The sequence below is a fragment of the Berghia stephanieae genome, chromosome 10 (genome assembly GCF_034508935.2).
Source record: "Berghia stephanieae isolate SIO BIC M18660-M18661 chromosome 10, UCSD_Bste_1.3, whole genome shotgun sequence".
Classification (NCBI taxonomy): domain Eukaryota; kingdom Metazoa; phylum Mollusca; class Gastropoda; order Nudibranchia; family Aeolidiidae; genus Berghia; species Berghia stephanieae.
In genome coordinates this window covers 18,075,740-18,098,239 of record NC_088369.1, presented here as the reverse complement: position 1 = coordinate 18,098,239, position 22,500 = coordinate 18,075,740, and the positions used below count along the sequence as shown (strand labels likewise).

Below are 22,500 nucleotides of genomic sequence, written 5' to 3'. Positions count from 1 at the left end.
GGTTTCACTCTAACCTGTATTGTCTTCATGTTATAGATAGTATGCGCTTGGCTAAGAAGCTCATAACATTGCCATCCGGAGAGTATAACGGACCAACATACAAAACTGTGTGTATCCATGAACGTTTATAGTCGGGTTAATACAGTTCAGTGAGTATTACTCATGAACGCGGATGGCAAAAAACAATAACAAAGACATGAGTGACGTCATCTTCGAACTATCTATAATCGAAAGAGAGGAGTTCTCGATTGCCCAGTACGTAGGGTACTCGCTTCACACTCAAAGGGGTCGAGTTCGATTTTGGATGAAATCAAGATGTTTAAAACTGACTTCTCTCCCTCACCCCCCCCCCTCCACGGCACAAACAGCAATTACTGATTATATCAAATTAATCAGAAATTAAGGAGCAGCAGGCACCGATGCAAGAAAAAGAACTGAACAAGTGTGTGTATGTGTATGAAATGTGCCAGAAAAAGCAAGAAAGAAAAATTCAAGAAATAAAGCCATCCCCCCAAAAAAATCAGTCGACCTCGACTGGGAATCGAATCTCAGACCTTCTGATTACCGGTTAGACGTGCTACCATTAATGATTGGTTAGCTGGGTCTGTTCGGTCTAACCGAGTGAACTGTCCGATAGATTAGTGTCCTGTACAAAGGGTGGCAAGCAATTGCTATTGTCCATTTAATGCTATATAAAACCGGAATAAACTCCGACTCCATGGGGAATTATTGCTACTTATTATAGGAACTAGTGGGGGTGTCTGCAATAATCTGAAAAACCACCTGATCAATATTTGGCCAGAAAATTCTAATTCTTCAAATTTTTCGTTCTATTAAAATGATCCTCGAGTTGTCAACAATTCTCAAAAGGGCGTTTATTGATACAAATATTTGAACAAGTGTGTTTGAAAGGTGCTAGACACAGCAAGAAAGAAAGATGAAAGGAAACCGCCCCCCCCCCCTCAAAAAAATTCAGTCTACTGGGGATCGAACCTCCGACCTTCTGTTTACCGGTCAGACGTGCTACCATTACACCACAGAGGCTCCGGATAGTTGGGACAATTTTAATAACTATATTGTTCACAAAGGTACGAGTTTTACGCTGTGAACCCTCGCTTCCATCAAACAACACGTACATTGAACCCTCGCTTGCATCAAACAACACGTACATTGAACCCTAGCTTGCATCAAACAACACGTACATTGAACCCTCGCTTGCATCAAACAACACATACATTGAACCCTCGCTTGCATCAAACAACACGTACATTGAACCCTCGCTTGCATCAAACAACACATACATTGAACCCTCGCTTGCATCAAACAACACATACATTGAACCCTCGCTTGCATCAAACAACACATACATTGAACCCTCGCTTGCATCAAACAACACATACATTGAACCCTCGCTTGCATCAAACAACACGTACATTGAACCCTCGCTTGCATCAAACAACACGTACATTGAACCCTTGCTTGCATCAAACAACACGTACATTGAACCCTCGCTTGCATCAAACAACACATACATTGAACCCTCGCTTGCATCAAACAACACGTACATTGAACCCTCGCTTGCATCAAACAACACGTACATTGAACCCTCGCTTGCATCAAACAACACATACATTGAACCCTCGCTTGCATCAAACAACACGTACATTGAACTCTCGCTTGCATCAAACAACACGTACATTGAAACCTCGCTTGCATCAAACAACACGTACATTGAAACCTCGCTTGCATCAAACAACACGTACATTGAACCCTCGCTTGCATCAAACAACACATACATCGAACCCTCGCTTGCATCAAACAACACATACATTGAACCATCGCTTGCATCAAACAACACATACAATGAACACGTTTATTCAGAATACGGTAGATCAAAGGCTACAGTTAAAAGTTGAAATAAATCACCACAGGAAATGAAAGATGCTGTAAGTCCTGGTAGAGTTTCCTGTATTGTGATGAAGCTGTAGAAAATTTATTGTTTAGTTTGAAAACGTTTTCATTAAAAATGAGGCTGGGTTCTCATTTGCAGGAAAGTGATTTAGAGAGAACATTTGAAAGATCGGAAAAGAGAGAGAAATAGAGAGAGAGAGAGAGAGAGAGAGAGAGAGAGAGAGAGAGAGAATAGAGAGAGAGAGAGAGAGAGAGAGAGAGAGAGAGAAGAGAGAGAGAGAGAGAGAGAGAGAGAGAGAGAGAGAGAGAGAGAGAGAGAGAGAGAATGTGAGATAGAGAGAAAATAGAAAGGGATAAACTGAAACTGAAGTTCGACCACAACATTGTCATATCAACTATTTGTTTTGAAAATATATTAGGCTGTATGTCTATGAATGGAATGCTGTGTTCGGGGCAAGTCGTGTACAAGATTGGGGCATGAGCGTACGTATTTGGGGCCAGGGGGTTTTGTGATCTATTTTCGGTTTTTAGCTAGGTTGACCGATAATACGTCACATGAGGAGCTTTACTCCCCAATAAAATGGTCACAGAGTGAACGTATGGGGTTATACTTAAATGTAAAAAAGACAGAATGCATGGTTGTATCAAGGAGAGAAACAAATCCAATATGCAACTTAATAAGCAATGGAAAAACTATAAAACAAGTTCAGACATTTAAATATCTTGGATACATAATAACTTCAGATGGCAGATGCAACACAGAAAATAAACGAAGAATTGCAATAGCTAAAGATAGTTTTAATAAAATGAGTCTAATTTTTAAAAACCGCAATATCTCAATGACAACAAAACATAGGGTTTTGAAGGCCTGCGTATGGTCAGTATTATTATATGGCTGCGAAAGCTGGACAATTACAGAAGACATTAGAAAGAAACTGGAGGCAGCAGAAATGTGGTTTCTTAGAAGGATGTTAAGAATCTCATGGACAGAGAAGAAAACTAATGAAGAAGTATTAGAGCAAGCTGAAACTAAAAGGTTATTAATTCTTACAATAAGAAAAAGACAAATGCAATTTTTAGGGCACTTAAATCGACATAAATGTATTGAACATCTTGCTCTCCCAGGAAAGATAGAAGGTAAAAAGAGTAAAGGTAGACCAAGAAAAACATTTTTGAATAGTTTGAACAGCTGGGTGACAAAGAAAGAGAAGAGTTATATTAGTTTGCTGAGGTTATCTGATCAGAGAGATGAATGGCGTACCATGATCACCGATGTCTGCCACAAACTTGGTACTTGAAGAAGAAGAAGACGCCACGTGAATCAAACCAATCAAAAGACGTCAAATAATTTAATTTCTCAAACAGTGGAGAGTCTAGTTGAACCAATCTGTAGTTAGAGCTGTTAGAATAGACACTTAGATAACCACGCCTCTCGGACAGTCGTCTTAATATAAACAATGGCAGTGATTGGCTAGCATAACAAACTGGACAGGTTTTACTATGGATGATATGCATCTAAGTAAAATATCCAGTTTCTACCGCTAACACAGAAAACTAGATCTATGTATAAATTTAAACGTTTATAAATATAACCGAGAAAATCGTGTGATAACTAGTCATCGATTTTGTGATATACAAGCAATGACCAGAGACAGACAGACACACAAGCACATGTGAAGGTGTGTCACAAATTATATGTTTTGATTGATCAAAATTCTACTGGTTAATAGGATTCAATAGTCTGATGTCACGTCCACCCAACAACGAGCACATTGGTTCTAAACAAAGAAAATCAGTACTTTTTATTCTTTATGCTGGCTAGAACTTTTTCAAATGTCATGTGATCTGAATGTATAAAAGTCAAAACATAATCAGATTTATAATGTTTTTTTTTCTTCTCCTCTGGACACACTTTTATGCTAGTCGGAGAAGTATTTCATAAGGGCGTCCGCCATTGATCCGATAGTTTAGAATCAGTTACTAAGTTACTATACCTCATTAAAAGGGAAGTGACGTCACGACTGTTGACTCCTATTGGAGGTATGTGCAGAAAAAACGTACGGATTTGGGACGACCTACCCTCCCATAATATTATTCAAGACTAAAATGATTTTATCGAAACAATGGATATAGATAGTATGCAGATGACGTCACTCAGGCCTTTGTTATTGTTTTTGCCATCCGCGTTTGTGAGTTGTTCTCACTAAACTGTATTAACCAGACTATAAAAGTTCATGGTTACACAGAGTTTGTGTGTTGGTCCGTTATACTTCCGGATGGCAATGTTGTGAACTCCTTGGCCAAGCGCATTCTATCTATAAGAGCTTCATGCCAATACTTAGTCAGGTCGGTAAACAAAGGTATAGATAGTATGCAGATGACGTCACTCAGGCCTTTGTTATTGTTTTTGCCATCCGCATTTGTGAGTTGTTCTCACTAAACTGTATTAACCAGACTATAAAAGTTCATGGTTACACAGAGTTTGTGTGTTGGTCCGTTATACTTCCGGATGGCAATGTTGTGAACTCCTTGGCCAACCGCATTCTATCTATAGTCAAGTTAAGTGAGAATTACTCAGAAACGCGGATGGCAAAAACAATAACAAAGACCTGAGTGACGTCATCTTCGAACTATCTATATCCGAAGTTTACCCGGGTTATTTTTACCCCATGCCTATTCGTTTCATTTTTTTCTGAGACAAATTATAGATAGAATGAAGATGACGTTACTCGGGTTTTTGTTATTGTTTTTTTTGCCATCCACGTTTATGAGTAGTTTTTATTAAACTGTATTAACCAGACTATGAACGACCAAGATTACACATAGTTTTGTGTGTTGGTCCGTTATACTTCCGGATGGCAATGTTGTGAGCTTCTTAGGCAAGCGCATACTATTTATAGGCGTTGAATCAAAGCTAATGTTGTTAATGTTTACATGTTAATGATAGATGAATAAAAATATCTATGTAGGTACATACTCATTTTTTATGTTTATTGTCCAATTTTGAAAAGTAGCAAGAATCTCTAGGATTGAGTGAGTTAAATTGCAAATAAATAATATAGATAGTATGAAGTTGACGTCACTCAGCTCTTTGCTATTGTTTTTTTGCTATCCATGCTTATGAGTAATTCTCACTTCTGTATCAACCTGACTATAAATGTTCATGGTAACACATGGATTTGTATGTTGGTCCGTTATAGATAGTTCGAAGATGACGTCACTCAGGTCTTTGTTATTGTTCTTTGCCATCCGCGTTTATGAGTACTTCTCACTAAACTGTATTTACCAGACTATAAACGATCATGGTTACACAGAGTTTGTGTGTTGCTTTGTTATACTTCCGGATGGCAATGTTGTGAACTCCTAAGCCAAGCGCATACTATCTATACTTCTGGATGGCAATGTTGTGAGCTCATTAGCCAAGCGCATACTATCTATAGATAGTTCTAAGATGACGTCACTCAGGTCTTTGTTATTGTTTTTGCCATCCGCGTTTATGAGTAATGCTCACTGAACTGTTTTAACCCGACTATAAACGTTCATGGATACACACAGTTTTGTGAGAATTTAATGAGACAATCACACAATTGAAGTTAGAATCTGCGAAAACTCGTGCTACACTTATGTTATTAAGTTTAAGTTATGCCTTTTGCGCCACGACATCATAAGATATCGTCGCTTTGGCATTCCACGAAGGAATAAAGATAACTCATCAAACAAGATTTCTGATGTCAACAGGAATCACCCATGTTGTCCAAGTGAGCAAATTGGGGGTTAATAATCTTGCTCAAGGAAAAAAAAAACGAAAGTACCTGACGCGGGGCTCGAACCCGGGTCATCCGGATCACAGATTTCAAATAAATATAATATGAGCGAGAGGATGTTTACCGCATTGTCATGACCTGGATACGCTAAATTCTGTGTACCGTCCTCTATCAAAACCCTTTCGGTATTCTCTAAGTTTCCTGTCCTTGTAGTTCAGTCTTTGGTAATAGCAACATGTGCTGGGTGGGGTTCTTGACCTCCCATAGTGGGCAAGGAGGTACATACTGTGTCCTCTATCCCCCTATATATATTTTCAAACATGCTTTCTGTCTTTGTCTTAAAATGTCCTGGTTGGGAGGGAAACAGTCAAATGCATAGTTATTGTTTTGGGAGATGATATTTTTTCCCCTTGTAAATCATCTCTCTGTTATGTATTATTATATTTGTTATTTTGAATGTATAATGTAAGCGTTTGAGTGTATTCCTCTTTGTTGGATTTTGTGCTTGTGTCCGAATGAGACTTATAGGTGATCTCAAGCTAAAAACATTGGTGGTATTCTCTTGGAATCTACATCTGATCCCTATTTGTTTCCAGTTCCCCTTTGTCTTACTTTCTCTTGGGTGCTTTAAATGTAATTCTAGAACTTTTTACTATCCCATTTTCTTCTTTTTTACTGGCGCTGATAATATGACCTAAATGTGTTGCAAGCGCCGTAAAACCTTTAAAAACATAAAAAACATAACCTTTCCCCTTTGTCTTACTTTTTCCTCAAGTCCTTTTAATTGTACATCTAAAATATTTTTACTATCCAATATTCTTCCTTTTTACTGGCGCTGATATAAACTAAATGTGTTACAAGCGCCGTAAAAACCTTAAAAACAAACAAACAAACAAACAAACAAACAAAGCCACATCATCAACTCAAACTCATGATAAATTTCAGATGCATTTTAATCGATAGAACTCATTAAAGTAAAACAATCGTTTGTTATCTGACAAGCGCCGTAAAACCCTTAAAAACAAAAACAAAGCCGCATGTGCGTGATGAAGGGCCATGAAGACTGACCGAATATTCCTTAATGTGTATATCTATGTTTTGACAATTATCTGACACACTTCACGCGATACTTGGAGTTGAAATCAATACACACCGGAAATGGCGTGCTATCATCTGTTTGCTTTAGATTATGAATTTGTTGAGTAACTTGATACCTGTTTTCACCAGAAAACATTTAATTGAATGGAGATAGAATTAACATGACGACTAATTTGTCCAAAACATGGGCCTTCTGAGCCAATATTATATGATAAGATAATATAGATAGTATGCGCTTGTTTAAGAAGCTCACAATATTGCCATCCGGAAGTATAACGGACCAACACACAAAAACAATGTGTAACCATAATCGTTTATAGATAGTATGCGCTTGGCTAAGGAGTTCACAACATTGCCATCCGGAAGTATAACGGACAAACACACAAAACAATGTGTAACCATGAACTTTTATAGTCTGGTTCATACCATTTAGTGAGAAGTACTCATAAACGTGGATTGCAAAAACAATAACAAAGACCTGAGTGACGTCATCTTCGTTCTATCAATAATCTGGTTAATAGATAGTTCGAAGATGACGTCACTCAGGTCTTTGTTATTGTTTTTTGCCATCCGCGTTTATGAGTAATGCTCACTGAACTGCATTAACCCGACTATAAACGTTCATGGATTCACACAGTTTTGTGGGTTGGTCCGTTATACTTCCGGATGGCAATGTTATGAGCTTCTTTGCTAAGCGCATACTATCTATACAGTTCAGTGAGCCTTACTCATAAACGCGGATGGCAAAAAAAAAAAAAAAAAATAACAAAGACCTGAGTGACGTAATCTTCGAACTATCTTTTCGATATATATGATGAGCTGTATTCATCCACTTCTGGATATTTACATTGGGTATTGCCATAGACTAATGCGTGTCTGAAAATAATTAGGTAAATAAATAAGAAGAAGGAAATACAATGACATAGAGGTAGATAAACCAACAAAAACCTTAATAAGAAAAACAAAATCTCTCATCCCCCGAAACAACAGAAAAAAAAAACAACAAAAAAAAACAAAACAAAACAAAAAACAAAACACAAAACAAGAAGAAACGTTACTTCATAATATATAAAGTAGTCCACCAGAGCCATTCGGCCCATAGAGCCGGTTTCAGTAGCGTGAAACGGACAACAGCAATTGCTTGCTATCCTTTGGATACGACGTCAGCCTATCGCAGATCTAATAGACCCAGCTGCCGCTTCAATGCTGGTGGACAGGGGGGGGGGGGGGGGGGGGGGGGGGTGGGGGTCAGAAAAAAACAAAAAACAAAATTCGACTGCACCCGGTATCGCTCTCGTTGCCTTAGCGTGTGAAGCGAATACCCTACCAACTGAGCTATCATAATATTATATCGATTGATTAAAATAACCTGATTTTGTCAAACAGATTTTTTACGTAAAACCTCTTTGATCTGAAAGCAGGCGAGATCTTAATCGTGCCATGAAAGTAATTTTATTGTTGCACACCATGTCAATAACGACAGCGTAATTGGTGCACGGGAAACACGCGTGTCAAGAGCTGTGTGTTTGTTTTGATTAGCCGAGTGAGTGTGTGATCAAAGCAAAACGCGGGACATTCATCGTGTCAAGGGTCATTACCCAACAACAACAACAACTTAAATTGATTGATGTGGAAGATTTAAAGACAGGGTGAAGATGACGTAACTGGGCTCTTTGTTAGTGTTTTTCTTTTTGCCATCCACGTTTATGAGTAATTCTCACTTAACTGTATCATCCCGTAGCCATCGTAAAAGAACCCTCAAGGACTGGCAGTTTGACGTCATTATTTAGGTTTGTGTAGCGTCTAGTGAGTCGTCTTTAGTGGAGCTCATGGAAACAAGTTATTTCATTGGTTGAACTATTGAATACAACTCACGATTTGTTTTCTTTTGTGGCAAAAGACTGGCAGTTTGACGTAATATTTGGGTCAGTTTCAGGCTATAGATAGTATGCAGATGACGTCACTCAGGCCTTTGTTATTGTTTTTGCCATCCGCGTTTGTGAGTTGTTCTCACTAAACTGTATTAACCAGACTATAAAAGTTCATGGTTACACAGAGTTTGTGTGTTGGTCCGTTATACTTCCAGATGGCATTGTTGTGAACTCCTCGGCCAAGCGCATTCTATCTATAAGTTAACGATGGCTACGATTTGAGCCTCGTTCAGTGCATAATTGGAAAAGATTCTTTACTCATATTGTCTCATCGTACTGGGGTGTAAAATGAGTACCTGGTCGGTAACAGCGTTGTCTATGTCGGGAAAAAAAATGTAATATTACCGCCTAACAGGCGTCATGTCTCGTTCACCATGTTCCGTGTTTCTGTTGGTCAGGGGTCCTTTGTAAAACGCGGTTTGAACACGTTTAGTGGATCAATATCATTTGCTCGGTTTTTGTGTGTGTTGAAGTTTGTGATCTAATTGATAGTATTTAGTGAGAACTACTCATAACAATGGCTCACTAGAGTAAACAACACACGATACAAACGAACAAAGAACAAGAAATTATAGATAGTATGCGCTTGGCTAAGAAGCTCATAACATTGCCATCCGGAAGTATAACGGACCAACACACAAAACTGTGTGTATCCATGAACATTTATAGTCGGGTTTATACAGTTCAGTGAGCATTACTCATAAAACGCGGATGGCAAAGAACAATAACAAAGACCTGAGTGACGTCATCTTCGAACTATCTATAGATAGAATGCGCTTGGCCAAGGAGTTCACAACATTGCCATCCGGAAGTATAACGGACCAACACACAAACTCTGTGTAACCATGAACTTTTATAGTCTGGTTAATACAGTTTAGTGAGAACAACTCACAAACGCGGATGGCAAAAACAATAACAAAGGCCTGAGTGACGTCATCTGCATACTATCTATAGATAGTATGCACTTGGCTAAGAAGCTCATAATATTGCCATCCGGAAGTATATCGGACCAACACACAAAACGGTGTGTATCCATGAACGTTAAGAGTCGGGTTAATACAGTTCAGTGAGCATTACTCATAAACGCGGATGGCAAAAAAAAACCATAACAAAGACATGAGTGACGTCATCTTCGAACTATCTATAGATAGTATGCAGATGACGTCACTCAGGCCTTTGTTATTGTTTTTGCCATCCGCGTTTGTGAGTTGTTCTCACTAAACTGTATTAACCAGACTATAAAAGTTCATGGTTACACAGAGTTTGTGTGTTGGTCCGTTATACTTCCGGATGGCAATGTTGTGAACTCATTGGCCAAGCGCATTCTATCTATAGAAGCCCCCTCCATAGACAGCACAACAGAGCCGTAACAAAAATCTTGCATGTTTTTTTTTAACATTCCAAGTTACACTGGATGACGCCTGATGAGGGCATACATGAACCGTTGTGACGAGCGATAGGCATGGTTGGTGAATCCACTTCATTAGTTAATCAATTTATTGACTGATTGATTGATTGATTGATTGATTGATTGATTGATTGATTTGTTTACTTGCTTAATTTTTTAAATCTATTATTTGTTTGTTTGTTTATCTATTTTGATCATTATTATGATATAGATAGTATGCGCTTGGCTAAGAAGCTCACAACATTGCCATCCGGAAGTATAACGGATCAACACACAAAACTGTGTGTAACCATGAACGTTTATAGTCGGGTTAATACGGTTTCGGTGGGAATTACTCATAAACGCGGATGGTAAAAAGCAATAACAGAGGCCTGAGTGACGTCAACCTCGAACTATCTATACACGTGTGGCTACTATGTGGTCTAGTGGAATGGCACTCGTCTTTCGATCAGAAGGTCCAGGGTTCGAGTACTGCTCGGAGCGAAGCGGCGCATGATGAAATCCTTGGAAAAGTCTCTTTACTCACATTATCTCACCAAACTTAGGTGTAAAAGGAGAACTTGGCCGTTAATAGTATTGTCTGTATCGAAATAAAATGTAAGTGAAAGTGTTTGGATGCTACGAGTATTTTAGCTTCTCCGCTTAATCGCACACTCCGCTTAATCAACTCTAACCAGAACTCCCGAGGGTGTGCGATTAAGCGGAGTCCACTGTATCGCCTAACAGGCCTCATAATGTCTCGTCTTTCATGTGTTGTTGATGACTAGGATCATCCCCTTGTGAAGCGCTTTGAGCACGTTTAGTGGAGAGTGCGCCATATAAACGCCTTAGCTTTATAGATAGAATGAAGATGACGTCACTTACGTCTTTGTTATTGTTTTTGCCATCCGCGTTTATGAGTAATGCTCACTGGACTCTATTAACCAGACTATAAACGTTCATGGATACACATAGTTTTGTGTGTTGGTCCGTTATACTTCCGGATGGCAATGTTATGAGCTTCTTAGCCAAGCGCATACTATCTATAGCCACATAAATAGGAATATGTGAGGAATGTGAGGCTATGTGGTCTAGTGGTATGATCGGATTCGGATCGGAAGGTCCTGGGTTCGAGCCTCGCGCTCGGCGCATAGTTGAGTCCTTGGAAAAGGCTCTTTACTCACATTCTCTCACCGCACTCAGGAGTAAAATGAATACCTGGCCGTTAACAGCGTTGTCTTTGTCCGAAAAATTGTAATATCGCCTAACAGCAGGCGTCATGTCCCGTCCTACATGTTAAATGTTGCTGTTGACCAGGGACCCCTTGTAAAGCGCTTTGAACACATTTAGTGGATATTGCCCTATATTAAGCTCAATTTAAATTAGAACAACTTGAAAGACAGATCGTCTTGTTATGAAAGGAAATAAATTAATTGTCAAAGCCTTCGTTAGCCATGCCAACCAGACATAGGTTTCTTCTAAAGATGACATTTGGGCCTGGGGCCATTGCCGTCACTGACACATTGCCAAAAACATTTTTTAAAAACATGTTTTTTTGGGGGGCCAGGAATATTTGGCTTTATTTGTCTATAGATAGTATGCACTTGGCTAAGAAGTTCACAACATTGCCATCCGGAAGTATACCTGGCCAACACACAAAACTATGTGTATCCATGAACGTTTATAGTCTGGATAATACAGTTTAGTGAGAACTACTCATAAACGCGGATGGCAAAAAGAAATAACACCTGAGTGACGTCATCTTCATTCTATCTATAAGGGTTAAGTGTTTGTCACCGATTTTGTAAGTTATTAGTTTGATCCAACACCGTTGGTAAAATGATAAATGAATGAATAAATAAATAAATTTAATAAAATTCCCTTTATTCATCCCCAAGGGGAAATTTGTGACCCATCGTCTCAAAACGGTATGATGTCAGAACGAATCAGATGCTTAAAAGCCGAATTTAATGTTAAACTGATCAAAAATATAAATTGTTGGCATTAGCACCCTAAAATATGGTATCCATTCTCCTCAATAACTCATATAAACTCAACACAAGTCTGATATTTCTGGCTATAAATTCAATTTTCAACATCTTAACCAATCCGACTTAATACCGTTTTGAGGCGAAAGGTCACATTTGTCCTTATGAACAAATCACAAATATTAGATGACAGTCCTATGCTGCCGGACTCTGGAAAACCCCAAATGTGTCAGTGCATGGCATAATCGATTGGAAGGTGAACATTTTGGATTACATTTTTATTCATTTTCTGAAAGAATTTGCTCCCCAGAGCATTTGTGACGCTTCGTCTCAAAACGGTATTAAGTCGGGTTAGTTAATGTCTTGAAAATTGAATTTATAGCCAGAAATATCAGACTTGTGTTGAGTTTATATGAGTTATTGAGGAGAATGGATACCATATTTTGGGGTGCTAATGCCAACAATTTATATTTTTGACCAGTTTCACAGTAAATTCGACTTTTAAGCATCTGATTCGTTCCGACATAATACCGTTTTGAGACGATGGGTCACATTTTATATCTGTATTTGAAGTAAATCGGGTGATTTTTCATGAAGTTATAGTCAGATGTATAGGAAAGGTATCCAGCAACTTTTCTCAAATAACATACTTTTTCAACTTGACTAACTGTAAAAAATATGTAGAAGTGAAATTAAGCTTTGATATTTCCCCAAAATGTACAAAAAGGGTTGATTTAATCATTTACGACAAGAACTCATTTTTTCATATAAATTGACCTTCTAACTAAACCGGGCAATATTTCAGTTCAACCTTTTCACCATCCGACTGATTATGTCATTCACTTTAACATATTAAAAAATTTGGCCAGAAAACTCGTCCTTCAAATATCGATCGATTTAAACAAACCTCCCCTTGGCAAAAAACCCCCAAAACAATCTCAAACCTGGGACTTCGTGAAGTTCTGGTGGTCTGCAGAGTCAAGTCATAAGAAAAATAAATCTCGACCTCATCAGTGATCGATCGATCCGGACCTCTTTGTATGTGAAGCGAGTGCTCTACCAACTGAGCTATGGAACCCCCCCCCCCTCTCTCTCTCTCTGTGTCTCTCTCTCTCTATCTCAAATTGAGCTTTATATAGCGCAATATCCACTAAATATGCTCAAAGCGCTTTACGCGGAGTCCCTGGTCAACATTAATATTTAACATGTAGGACGACACATGATGCCTTTTAGGCGATATTACACTTTTTCGGACAAAGCAACGCTGTTAACGGCCAGGTGCTCATTTTACACCTGAGTACGGTGAGAGAATGTGAGTAAAGAGCCTTTTCCAAGGACTCAACTATGCGCCTAGCGCAAGTCTCGGACTCAGGACCTTCCGATCCGAAAGCGAGTGTCATACCACTAGACCACATAGCCTCTCTCTCTCTCTCTCTCTCTCTCTCTCTCTCTCTCTCTCTCTCTCTCTCTTTCTCTCTCTTTCTCAATGTGTGAGTGAGTACTTTTAGGCTTACCTGCTCCCTCACGCTCTGGTCTGTCATGTTTTCTGTGGTGGAAAACATGGTGGAGATCCCTCGTTCCTTTTGGATTTCGTACACAAGCTTCCCTGGGGATTGACAACAATGATACATGAGGCAAACATGGTGGAGATCCCTCGTTCCTTTTGGATTTCATACACAAGCTTCCCTGGGGATTGACAACAATGATACATGAGGCAAACATGGTGGAGATCCCTCGTTCCTTTTGGATTTCATACACAAGCTTCCCTGGGGATTGACAACAATGATACATGAGGCAAAAATGGTGGAGATCCCTCGTTCCTTTTGGATTTCATACACAAGCTTCCCTGGGGATTGACAACAATGATACATGAGGCAAACATGGTGGAGATCCCTCGTTCCTTTTGGATTTCATACACAAGCTTCCCTGGGGATTGACAACAATGATACATGAGGCAAACATGGTGGAGATCCCTCGTTCCTTTTGGATTTCGTACACAAGCTTCCCTGGGGATTGACAACAATGATACATGAGGCAAACAACAAAATAAAATGAGTAGTACATTATGTTTTTGTTTTGTTTTTAAGGGTTTTACGGCGCTTGCAACACATTAAGGTCATATCAGCGCCAGTAAAAAGGAAGAAAATGGGATAGTAAAAAGTTCTAGAATTACAATAAAGCATCCAATAAAAGGGAAGACAAAGGGGAATTGGTTCAAATAAGAAACAGGTGTAGATTCCGAAAGCACTCTATTAAAGTACTTAGTTTGAGATCACTAAAAGTCTCATCCAGACACAAGTGCAGGTCCCCGCTAAGAGGAACACACTCAAATGTTTAACAAATCATATATAATATAAAAAAGCATAAACAGTGCATAACAGAGAGATGATTTACAATGAAAAAAATATCATCTCCCGAAACTAACTATACATTCGACTGTTTCCCTCTCAGCCAGGGCATCTGGCCAGGACCAGGACAAAACCAAGTAATCTCATTCCAAGTCAAAGACAGAAAGCATGTTGGAAAACAGGTATAAGGGGATAGAAGACACAGTATGTACCCCCCTGCCCAGTATGGGAGGTCAGGAACCCCACCCAGTGGGTAGTACATTAACAAAGTGGACAAGGAATGAATGAATGAATAACTGAGAGAATAGATGAATGAATGAATGTATAAATGTATGAATGAACGAAGGAATGGATGAATAAATGTGTGAATGATTGGATACATGAGTGAATAAACGAATTAATGGATGAATAATTTATAAATAGGTGAATAAACGAATGAACGGATGAATGATATATAGACACAACGCTATACGGCGATTGCACACCACACAACATACGAAACAAACGAACCTAACAACGAGAAATTAGAGAAACCGTAGCCATCATTAACATAATATAGATAGAATGCGCTTGGCCAAGGAGTTCACAACATTGCCATCCGGAAGTATAACGGACCAACACACAAACTCTGTGTAACCATGAAATTTTATAGTCTGGTTAATACAGTTTAGTGAGAACAACTCACAAACGCGGATGGCAAAAACAATAATAAAGGCCTGAGTGACGTCATCTTCGAACTATCTATAGCCTGGCACTGACCAAATAATGACGTCAAAATGCCAGTCTTTTTTGGTTTCAGTGTCAGGCAATACGATTCAATAGTCTGATGTCACGCCGCCCGGCAACGGCGGCCACCGTGGTTCTAAACAAAGAAAATCGGTACTTTTTATTCTTCATGCTGGCTAGAACTTTTCATATGTCTTGTGATCAGAATGTGTACAAGTCAAAACATTATCAGATTTATAATGTTCTTTTTTTCCCCTCTGGATACGCTTTTATGCTCGTCAGAGATATATTTCATAAGGGCGTCCGCCATTGTTCCGATAGTTTAGAGCCAGTTACTAAGTTTAAGAAAAAGAGTATAAAAGCGTATCCAGAGGGTAAAAAACATTATAAATCTGATCATGCTTTGACGTGTACACATTCTGATCAAAGACATAATATGAAGAGTTCTATCCAGGATGGAGAATAATAAGTACCGATTTTCTATGTTTAGAAATACGCTGCTCGCCATTGCTGGGCGACGTGACATCAGGCTATTGAATCCAATTCTAAACTCACTTTTAGCGGCCCGAATCTTCCCGACATAATAACCGTTTAGGGGTGATGAGACACACATTATCGTCAGACGTGACAATGTAAACACGAATTCAGACAGACGGGAATCTTTGCATGTTGTAAAGAAAGGGGGAAAAAAACCCTCACATTTTTGTTGTCGAAACGACGACCGTTTTAAAATCAATGAAAGGCCAAACGACATGGCATCTGTCGATTTGATTGATTGATTCCATAGAAATTAATTGGGTCAAATAGATATAGGGAGAACGAAAGAGAAAAATAAAAGAGAGAGAGAGAATGAGAGAGAGAGAGAGAGAGAGAGAGAGAGAGAGAGAGAGAGAGATGAAGACACGTTAAGGATGAAGAGACGACAAACGCAATGAAATGAAACAGAATAGAAGACGAATAGAGAGAGAAAGAGAAAAAGAGAAGAGAGAAAGAGAGGAGAAGAGAAGAGAGAGAAAGAGAAAGATGAGAGAGAGAAAGAGAGAGAAAGAGAGAGAAGAGAAGAAGGAGAGAGAAGAGAGAGAGAGAAGAGAGAGAAGAAAGAAGAGAGAGAGAGAGAGAGAGAGAAAAGAGAGAGAGAAGAGAGAGAGAGAGAGAGAAGAGAGAGAAAGAGAGAGAAAGAGAAAGAGAGAAGAGAGAGAGAGAGAGAGAGAAGAGGAGAGAGAGAGAGAAGAGAGAGAGAAGAGAAGGAGAAGAGAAGAGAGAGAAGAGAGAGAGAAAGAAAAGAAGAGAGAGAGAGAGAGAGAGAGAGAGAGAGAGAGAGAGAGAAAGTGAGTGAGGGACAAAGATATACAACGATATACACATACATACAACCCAACGCAAACAACAGATATAAAGACATATAAAAAAAGAGAACAAGGGAAGAGGCAAGATTGAAACTAGGAGCGAATTGTGTGTGTGTGAGGGGGGGGGGGGGGGTTGCCAGGAGGGAGAGCAATACCATTAATAAAGTACTAAAACTCACTAATGACAAATTAATGCCATGCATTATGCAGAGCACTCGGGCAAACAAATTGATACAGACAGCATTATAAATCAAATCACGTTCCATTCACATACTCCCCCCCCCCCCCCCCCCCCCCCCCCACCCACACACACACACAACCTTCCCATTAACCAGTTTACTGTCGTACACTGGAATGATTTGTATTGAAAAATTTGGCCAGAAAACTCGTCCTTCCTTCAAATATCGATCAATTGAAATAAAACCTCATCTCGACAGAACAAAAAAAACCCAAAAAAAACCGAAATTCTCAAACCTGGGAATTTGCGAAGTCTTCTTGAAGGTCCCAGGTTTTGTGGAGTTTTAGGCAAGATGTAGATCATTTAAAGTAGTCCTTCCCAGCCATTCGGCCCATGGAGTCGGAGTTTATCCCGGTTTCTATAGCGTGAAACGGACAATAACAATTAATTGCTTGCTATCCTTTACGTGGACAGACAGGGGTGTCAGAAAATAATCTCGATTGCACCCGTGATCGATCTCGGTCCCTTTGCGTGTCAGCTATCGGCTCATTTAAATCGATCAATATTTTAACTCACTCAATCCTAGAGATTTTGGCTACTTTTCAAATTGGAAAAAAATGTATTAAAATGAGAATGTACATAGAATGTTTTATTGAACTACCACTAACATGCAAAAACTAAAAACATTATCTTTGATACTACGCCTATAATTTGTCTCATAAAAATGTAATAAATATGTATGGGGTAAAAGTAACCCGGTAATCTACGGATATAGAGGGTTTTAGGGTTGAGTGAGTTAATGGCAAATTGTCTCCCAAATTTTTAAATACAGATCTTTCCAGTGTAGGACAATGAACGGGTAAAATACAAGCCATAATACGATTCAATAGTCTGATGTCACGCCGCCCGGCAACGGTGGCCATCTTGGTTCTAAACAAAGAAAATCATTACTTTTTATTTTTCATGCTGGCTAGAAGTTTTCATATGATCAGAATGTGTAAAAGTCAAAACATGATCAAATGTATGTGTTTTTTTTTCCTTTGGATACGCTTTATGCTCTCCGGAGAAGTATTTCGTAAGGGCGTCCGCCATTGTTCCGATAGTTTAGAGCCAGTGTTACTAAGTTACCATGCGTCATTAGGAAGGAAGTGACACTACGACTATTGAATCCCATTAACAAACGACAATTATTCCATACCTCTCATTGGAAAACCTTATAATTTCTTAGGAAAAAATGTAATCTTTGAATAATACTTTGAACCCGTTGAATAAAAAAAATTATTCAACGATTGCAGAATATTTTCACTCATTTCATTGGCTTTAATCATAGATATGAATATGACTAGACGGCCAACGAAGAGAAACTTCCCGTGGGTCGATCTGCTGATATCACTGTGTCATACCGGAAGTAGCTCTTTTCGTTTGATGAATAGGAAGATCGGGCTGCCAATACACTCTTCTGATCATTAGTTAAGCGAGGCACTATCTTTCGCTCCCCCTCCCCCCCCCCCTCCCTCTCCTCGATTCAAAATTAATCGACTTTTTCAACAGATATTTCCCACGGAGTTATTGACTTGTATTTACATAATCATCATGCTCCATACATGTTGTGTTTATAAATGCAACAGTCGAGCTACGAATGAAAGCAGTCGCTGTTTCCATAGGGCAGCTTGGCTCAGTGGTACGGTCTTTGCTTCGTACCCGAAAGGTACAGAGTTCAATCACCCGCCGCTGCGCTGTGTGGCCTTGAGCAAGTCACCTCGCCCTAGCTCGCTTTGCGGCGCTGCTCTGCAGCTGACGCCTGGGTTATTCCAGTCTTTCCTTGGAATAGACCCTAACGACAAATTTCCCTCTTGGGGATGAATAAAGGAAATGTTATGTTATTATGTTATGCTATTAAAATCAAACGAGGGAATGGATTATCATTTTTTATCTTGTTAAAATTTTAGTATCGCTGCTATATATCGTATTTTATTGAAATCGAAAATGTCTGATTTCGCCCAACACACAACAAGGCGGAAGAGGTATCTAACGTAAACACTTTGGATTTAGACCCAGTAATCTATCAAAACTGGAAATTGCTCTGCGCATGGCGGAAGTCATCGTATTTTTAACAAACTGAAAATAGGACCACGCCCCCTTTTGTTTCGAATCCTTTCCGCATGGAAGTCATCGTATTTTTAACAAACGGAAACTAGGACCACGCCCCCTTTTGTTTAGAATCAGTTCCTTTACGTTCCAGGCTTAAATACAGGTCGAGAAGACTGCTGTCTGATTGGCCAGCTAAAAATAATCTTTTAGTGCGTATGAATATATAACTATTTCTGACGTTTTTTGGGGTCAAATTGTCATTGTTGCAGTGCAGACGAAGAAAATCGAATCGCCTATTGATAAAAACCACCACTCATTTGGCGAGAGGCTGTATAGCTGTACCTGCTGCCCCCTCCCCCTCACAAAAAACACAATAATAATAATAATAATAACAACAACAACAACAACAACAACAACAACAACAACAACAACAACAACAACAACAACAACAACAACCAAACAACAACAACAACAACAACAACAACAACAAAATAATAATAATAATAATAAATAATAATAATAAAATAATAATAATAATAATAATAATAATAATAATAATAATAATAATAATAATAATAATAATAATAATATAATAATAATAATATAATAATAATAATAATAATAATAATAATAATAATAATAATAATAATAATAATAATAATAATAATAATATAATAATAATAATAATATAATAATAATAATAATAATAATAATAATAATAATAATAATAATAATAATAATAATAATAATAATAATATAATAATAATAATAATAATAATAATAAAAACATCGGTCATAAGAAAACACACCAAGCCTTTAACATCATATGAGATCATCAAATTGATTTGGAGAAAACATGAGTTCTTTTCAATGTAGGTGTGGGAGTTTTAAAAAAACCCAAATTATGCGACACATCGTACCGACCAGTGTTTCTTTTTTACGAAACCCGCCAATAACCATAGTCTCAGGTTCACTCCCCAGTGGTGTACACTTCCCTGAATCTCAGGTTCACGCCTACATCCCATAACTTTGCTGGATATTGTCGGGTTTCGTTAGATTTTTTATCGCGGAATAACTCACTCGCAAGCTCGTGAGATACTTGGCGCGATTAAAAAAACTAATTTAATAAAAAAAAAAAACAAACCCGTGAAAGAATCCTATACTCTATGACTTAATCATAATATGTAACCCGTTGTTTAAAAGTGGTATTAGGTAGATATTAATTCTATAGTTACGAATGTAAAACTTGATATTAATCTCTATTTATATAGAATGAGAAAACTATTTCTTCATTGGCAACACCATCCAACAACCCCCCTTCCCTAAAGTTAAACAACAAACAAACAAGAAAAAATGCAAAAGAACAAAAACAAATCAACAACAACAAACAAAAAAACAACAAAAAACCCAACAAAACCAACAACAATTAAAAAAAAAAAAACAAAAAAACCCAACAAAATCAACAACAATAAAAAAACAAAAAAAAAAAAAACAAAAAAAAAAAAACAAACAAACAAAACAATAAAAAACAAAAAAACAAAAACAAAACAAAAACAAACATCAAACAAGCAACACAAGATTCATCTGTATTTAAAAACAATGTTATCTGGCCAAAAGAAAGAGAGCAAAACAAGAACAATAGCAAACAAACAAAAACAAAATTAATAAAACAACCCCCTCGCAAGAAAAAAAAAAACCCACACAAAAACAAACAAACAAAAAACAAAAAAAGAAATACAACCCAAGTCTTCCTACCCGCCGCAACACCCCCCCCCCCAAACAAAAACAAAACAAAAACAAACAATATAAAACAAAACAAAAACAAGTAAACAAAACAAAAAAACCCCGAAAAGATAAAAACAACAACAAAAGCAAATCAAAACATAATTTGCCATAATAAGCCGAGATAAAATTCTGTAGATTGGACAACAATGTGTGTCTTCTCTCTCTCTCTAAATCCCCCGTCTTCACAATTACTGATGGCAGATTTAATTAGCTATACTGTCGTACTCTGCAAAAACACATATTTAAAAATTTGGCCAGAAAACTCGTCCTTCAAATATCGATCGATTTAAATGACTCTCATCTTTGCAAAAAACTCTCAAACCCGGGTCTCTCCCAATGATTTAACATTTCACAATCCTTAATATCATGAACTCTGACATCAAGCTTCATTAAAAAAAATAAAATCACGGTTTTCATGACTCAGAGATACTCATAAAGTTCTGCCTGAAATTGGATTCAATAGTCTGATGACACGTCGCACAGCAAAGGCGGCCATCCTGGTTCTAAAATAAGAAAATCAGAACTTTTTATTCTTCATGCTGGCTAGAACATTTCATATGTCTTGTGATCAGAATGTGTAAAAGTCATAACATGATCAGATTCATAATGTTTTTTTTCCCCTCTGGATACGCTTTTATGCTCGTAGGAGAAATATTTCATAAGGGCGTCCGCCATTGTTCGGATAGTTTAGTTACTAAGTTACCGAGCGTCATTACGAGGGAAGTGACGTTACGACTGTTGAAGCGTATTGGAGCCAAACTTTCGTGATTTTATTAATTTTTCGTAATGGTCTGCACATCTGTAGATATACGCTTTCTGGCCAAATCTAGAAATAGTTGTTGTGTTCAGTGTTTGTACATAGAAGTTCTGTATTTATACAAACTAATGAGCTTGTCCTATTCACTTCCAGAAGGCATGAATCGTTTCTGGTCTCCTTACAAATCATAGAATATATTGTCCTCTCGGCTTAATGTTGTCCATTTGTTAATTTAGTTGTCTCCCCTTTGTCTCCCTGCCTAGCCTCCATTAAGTCTTGTCTATTTTTGTCTTATAAACATATCAATCATTCAAATGCTGGAGATTGAGATTTTTATATAGAGAGCAATATCCACTAGAGGTGCTCAAAGCGCTTTACAAATGGTCCCTGACAAACAGCATCACGTAACATATAGATCGAAACACATGACGCCTGTTGTGCGGTATTACAATATTTTTTTTCCGACAGAGACAACGTTTTTAGCGGCCAGGTACTCATTTTACACCTGAGTACGCAGAGAGAATGTGAGTAAAGAGCCTTTTCCAAGGACTCAACTATGCGCTGAGCGAGGCGAATCCAGAACCTTCCGGTCAGAAAACGAGTGTCATATCACAAGACCTCATAGCCGTAATCTGTGACTATTCTCTGTCTAATAAAATATCCATCAATCCATGACTATTCTCTGTCTAATAATATATCCATCAATCTATGACTATTCACTGTCTAATAATATATCCATCATAGTCATGACTACTCCCTGTCTAATGATATATCCATCAATCTATGAGTATTCTCTGCCTTATAATATATCCATTAATCCATTACTATTCTCTGGCTTATAATATATCCATCAATCTATGACTATTCTTTGTCTAATAATGTATCCATCAATCTATGACTATTCTCTGTCTAATAATATATCCATCAATCCATGACTATTCTCTGGCTTATAATATATCCATCAATCCATTACTATTCTCTGTCTAATAATATATCCATCAATCTATGACTATTCTCTGTCTAATAATATATCCATCAATCCATGACTATTCACTGTCTAATAATATATCCATCAATCCATGACTATTCTCGCTTGTCTACTCTCTCTCTCTCTCTCTCTCTCTCTCTCTCTCTCTCTCTCTCTCATACACATCGCTCTTTCTGTTTTATTTACCTTCTGTGTCTCAATG

At 38.0% G+C, this 22,500-nt stretch overlaps 1 protein-coding gene across 1 annotated transcript in view; it reads right to left on the bottom strand.

The window, feature by feature from the left end:
- Positions 1 to 22,500, bottom strand: part of LOC144980603 (uncharacterized) — a 36,534-nt gene that overhangs the window by 8,929 nt on the left and 5,105 nt on the right. Inside the window, exon 3 of the mRNA XM_078928283.1 lies at positions 13,594 to 13,685. Coding sequence (XP_078784409.1) covers positions 13,594 to 13,685 — 92 coding nt within the window. The remainder of the gene's footprint in view (positions 1 to 13,593; positions 13,686 to 22,500) is intronic.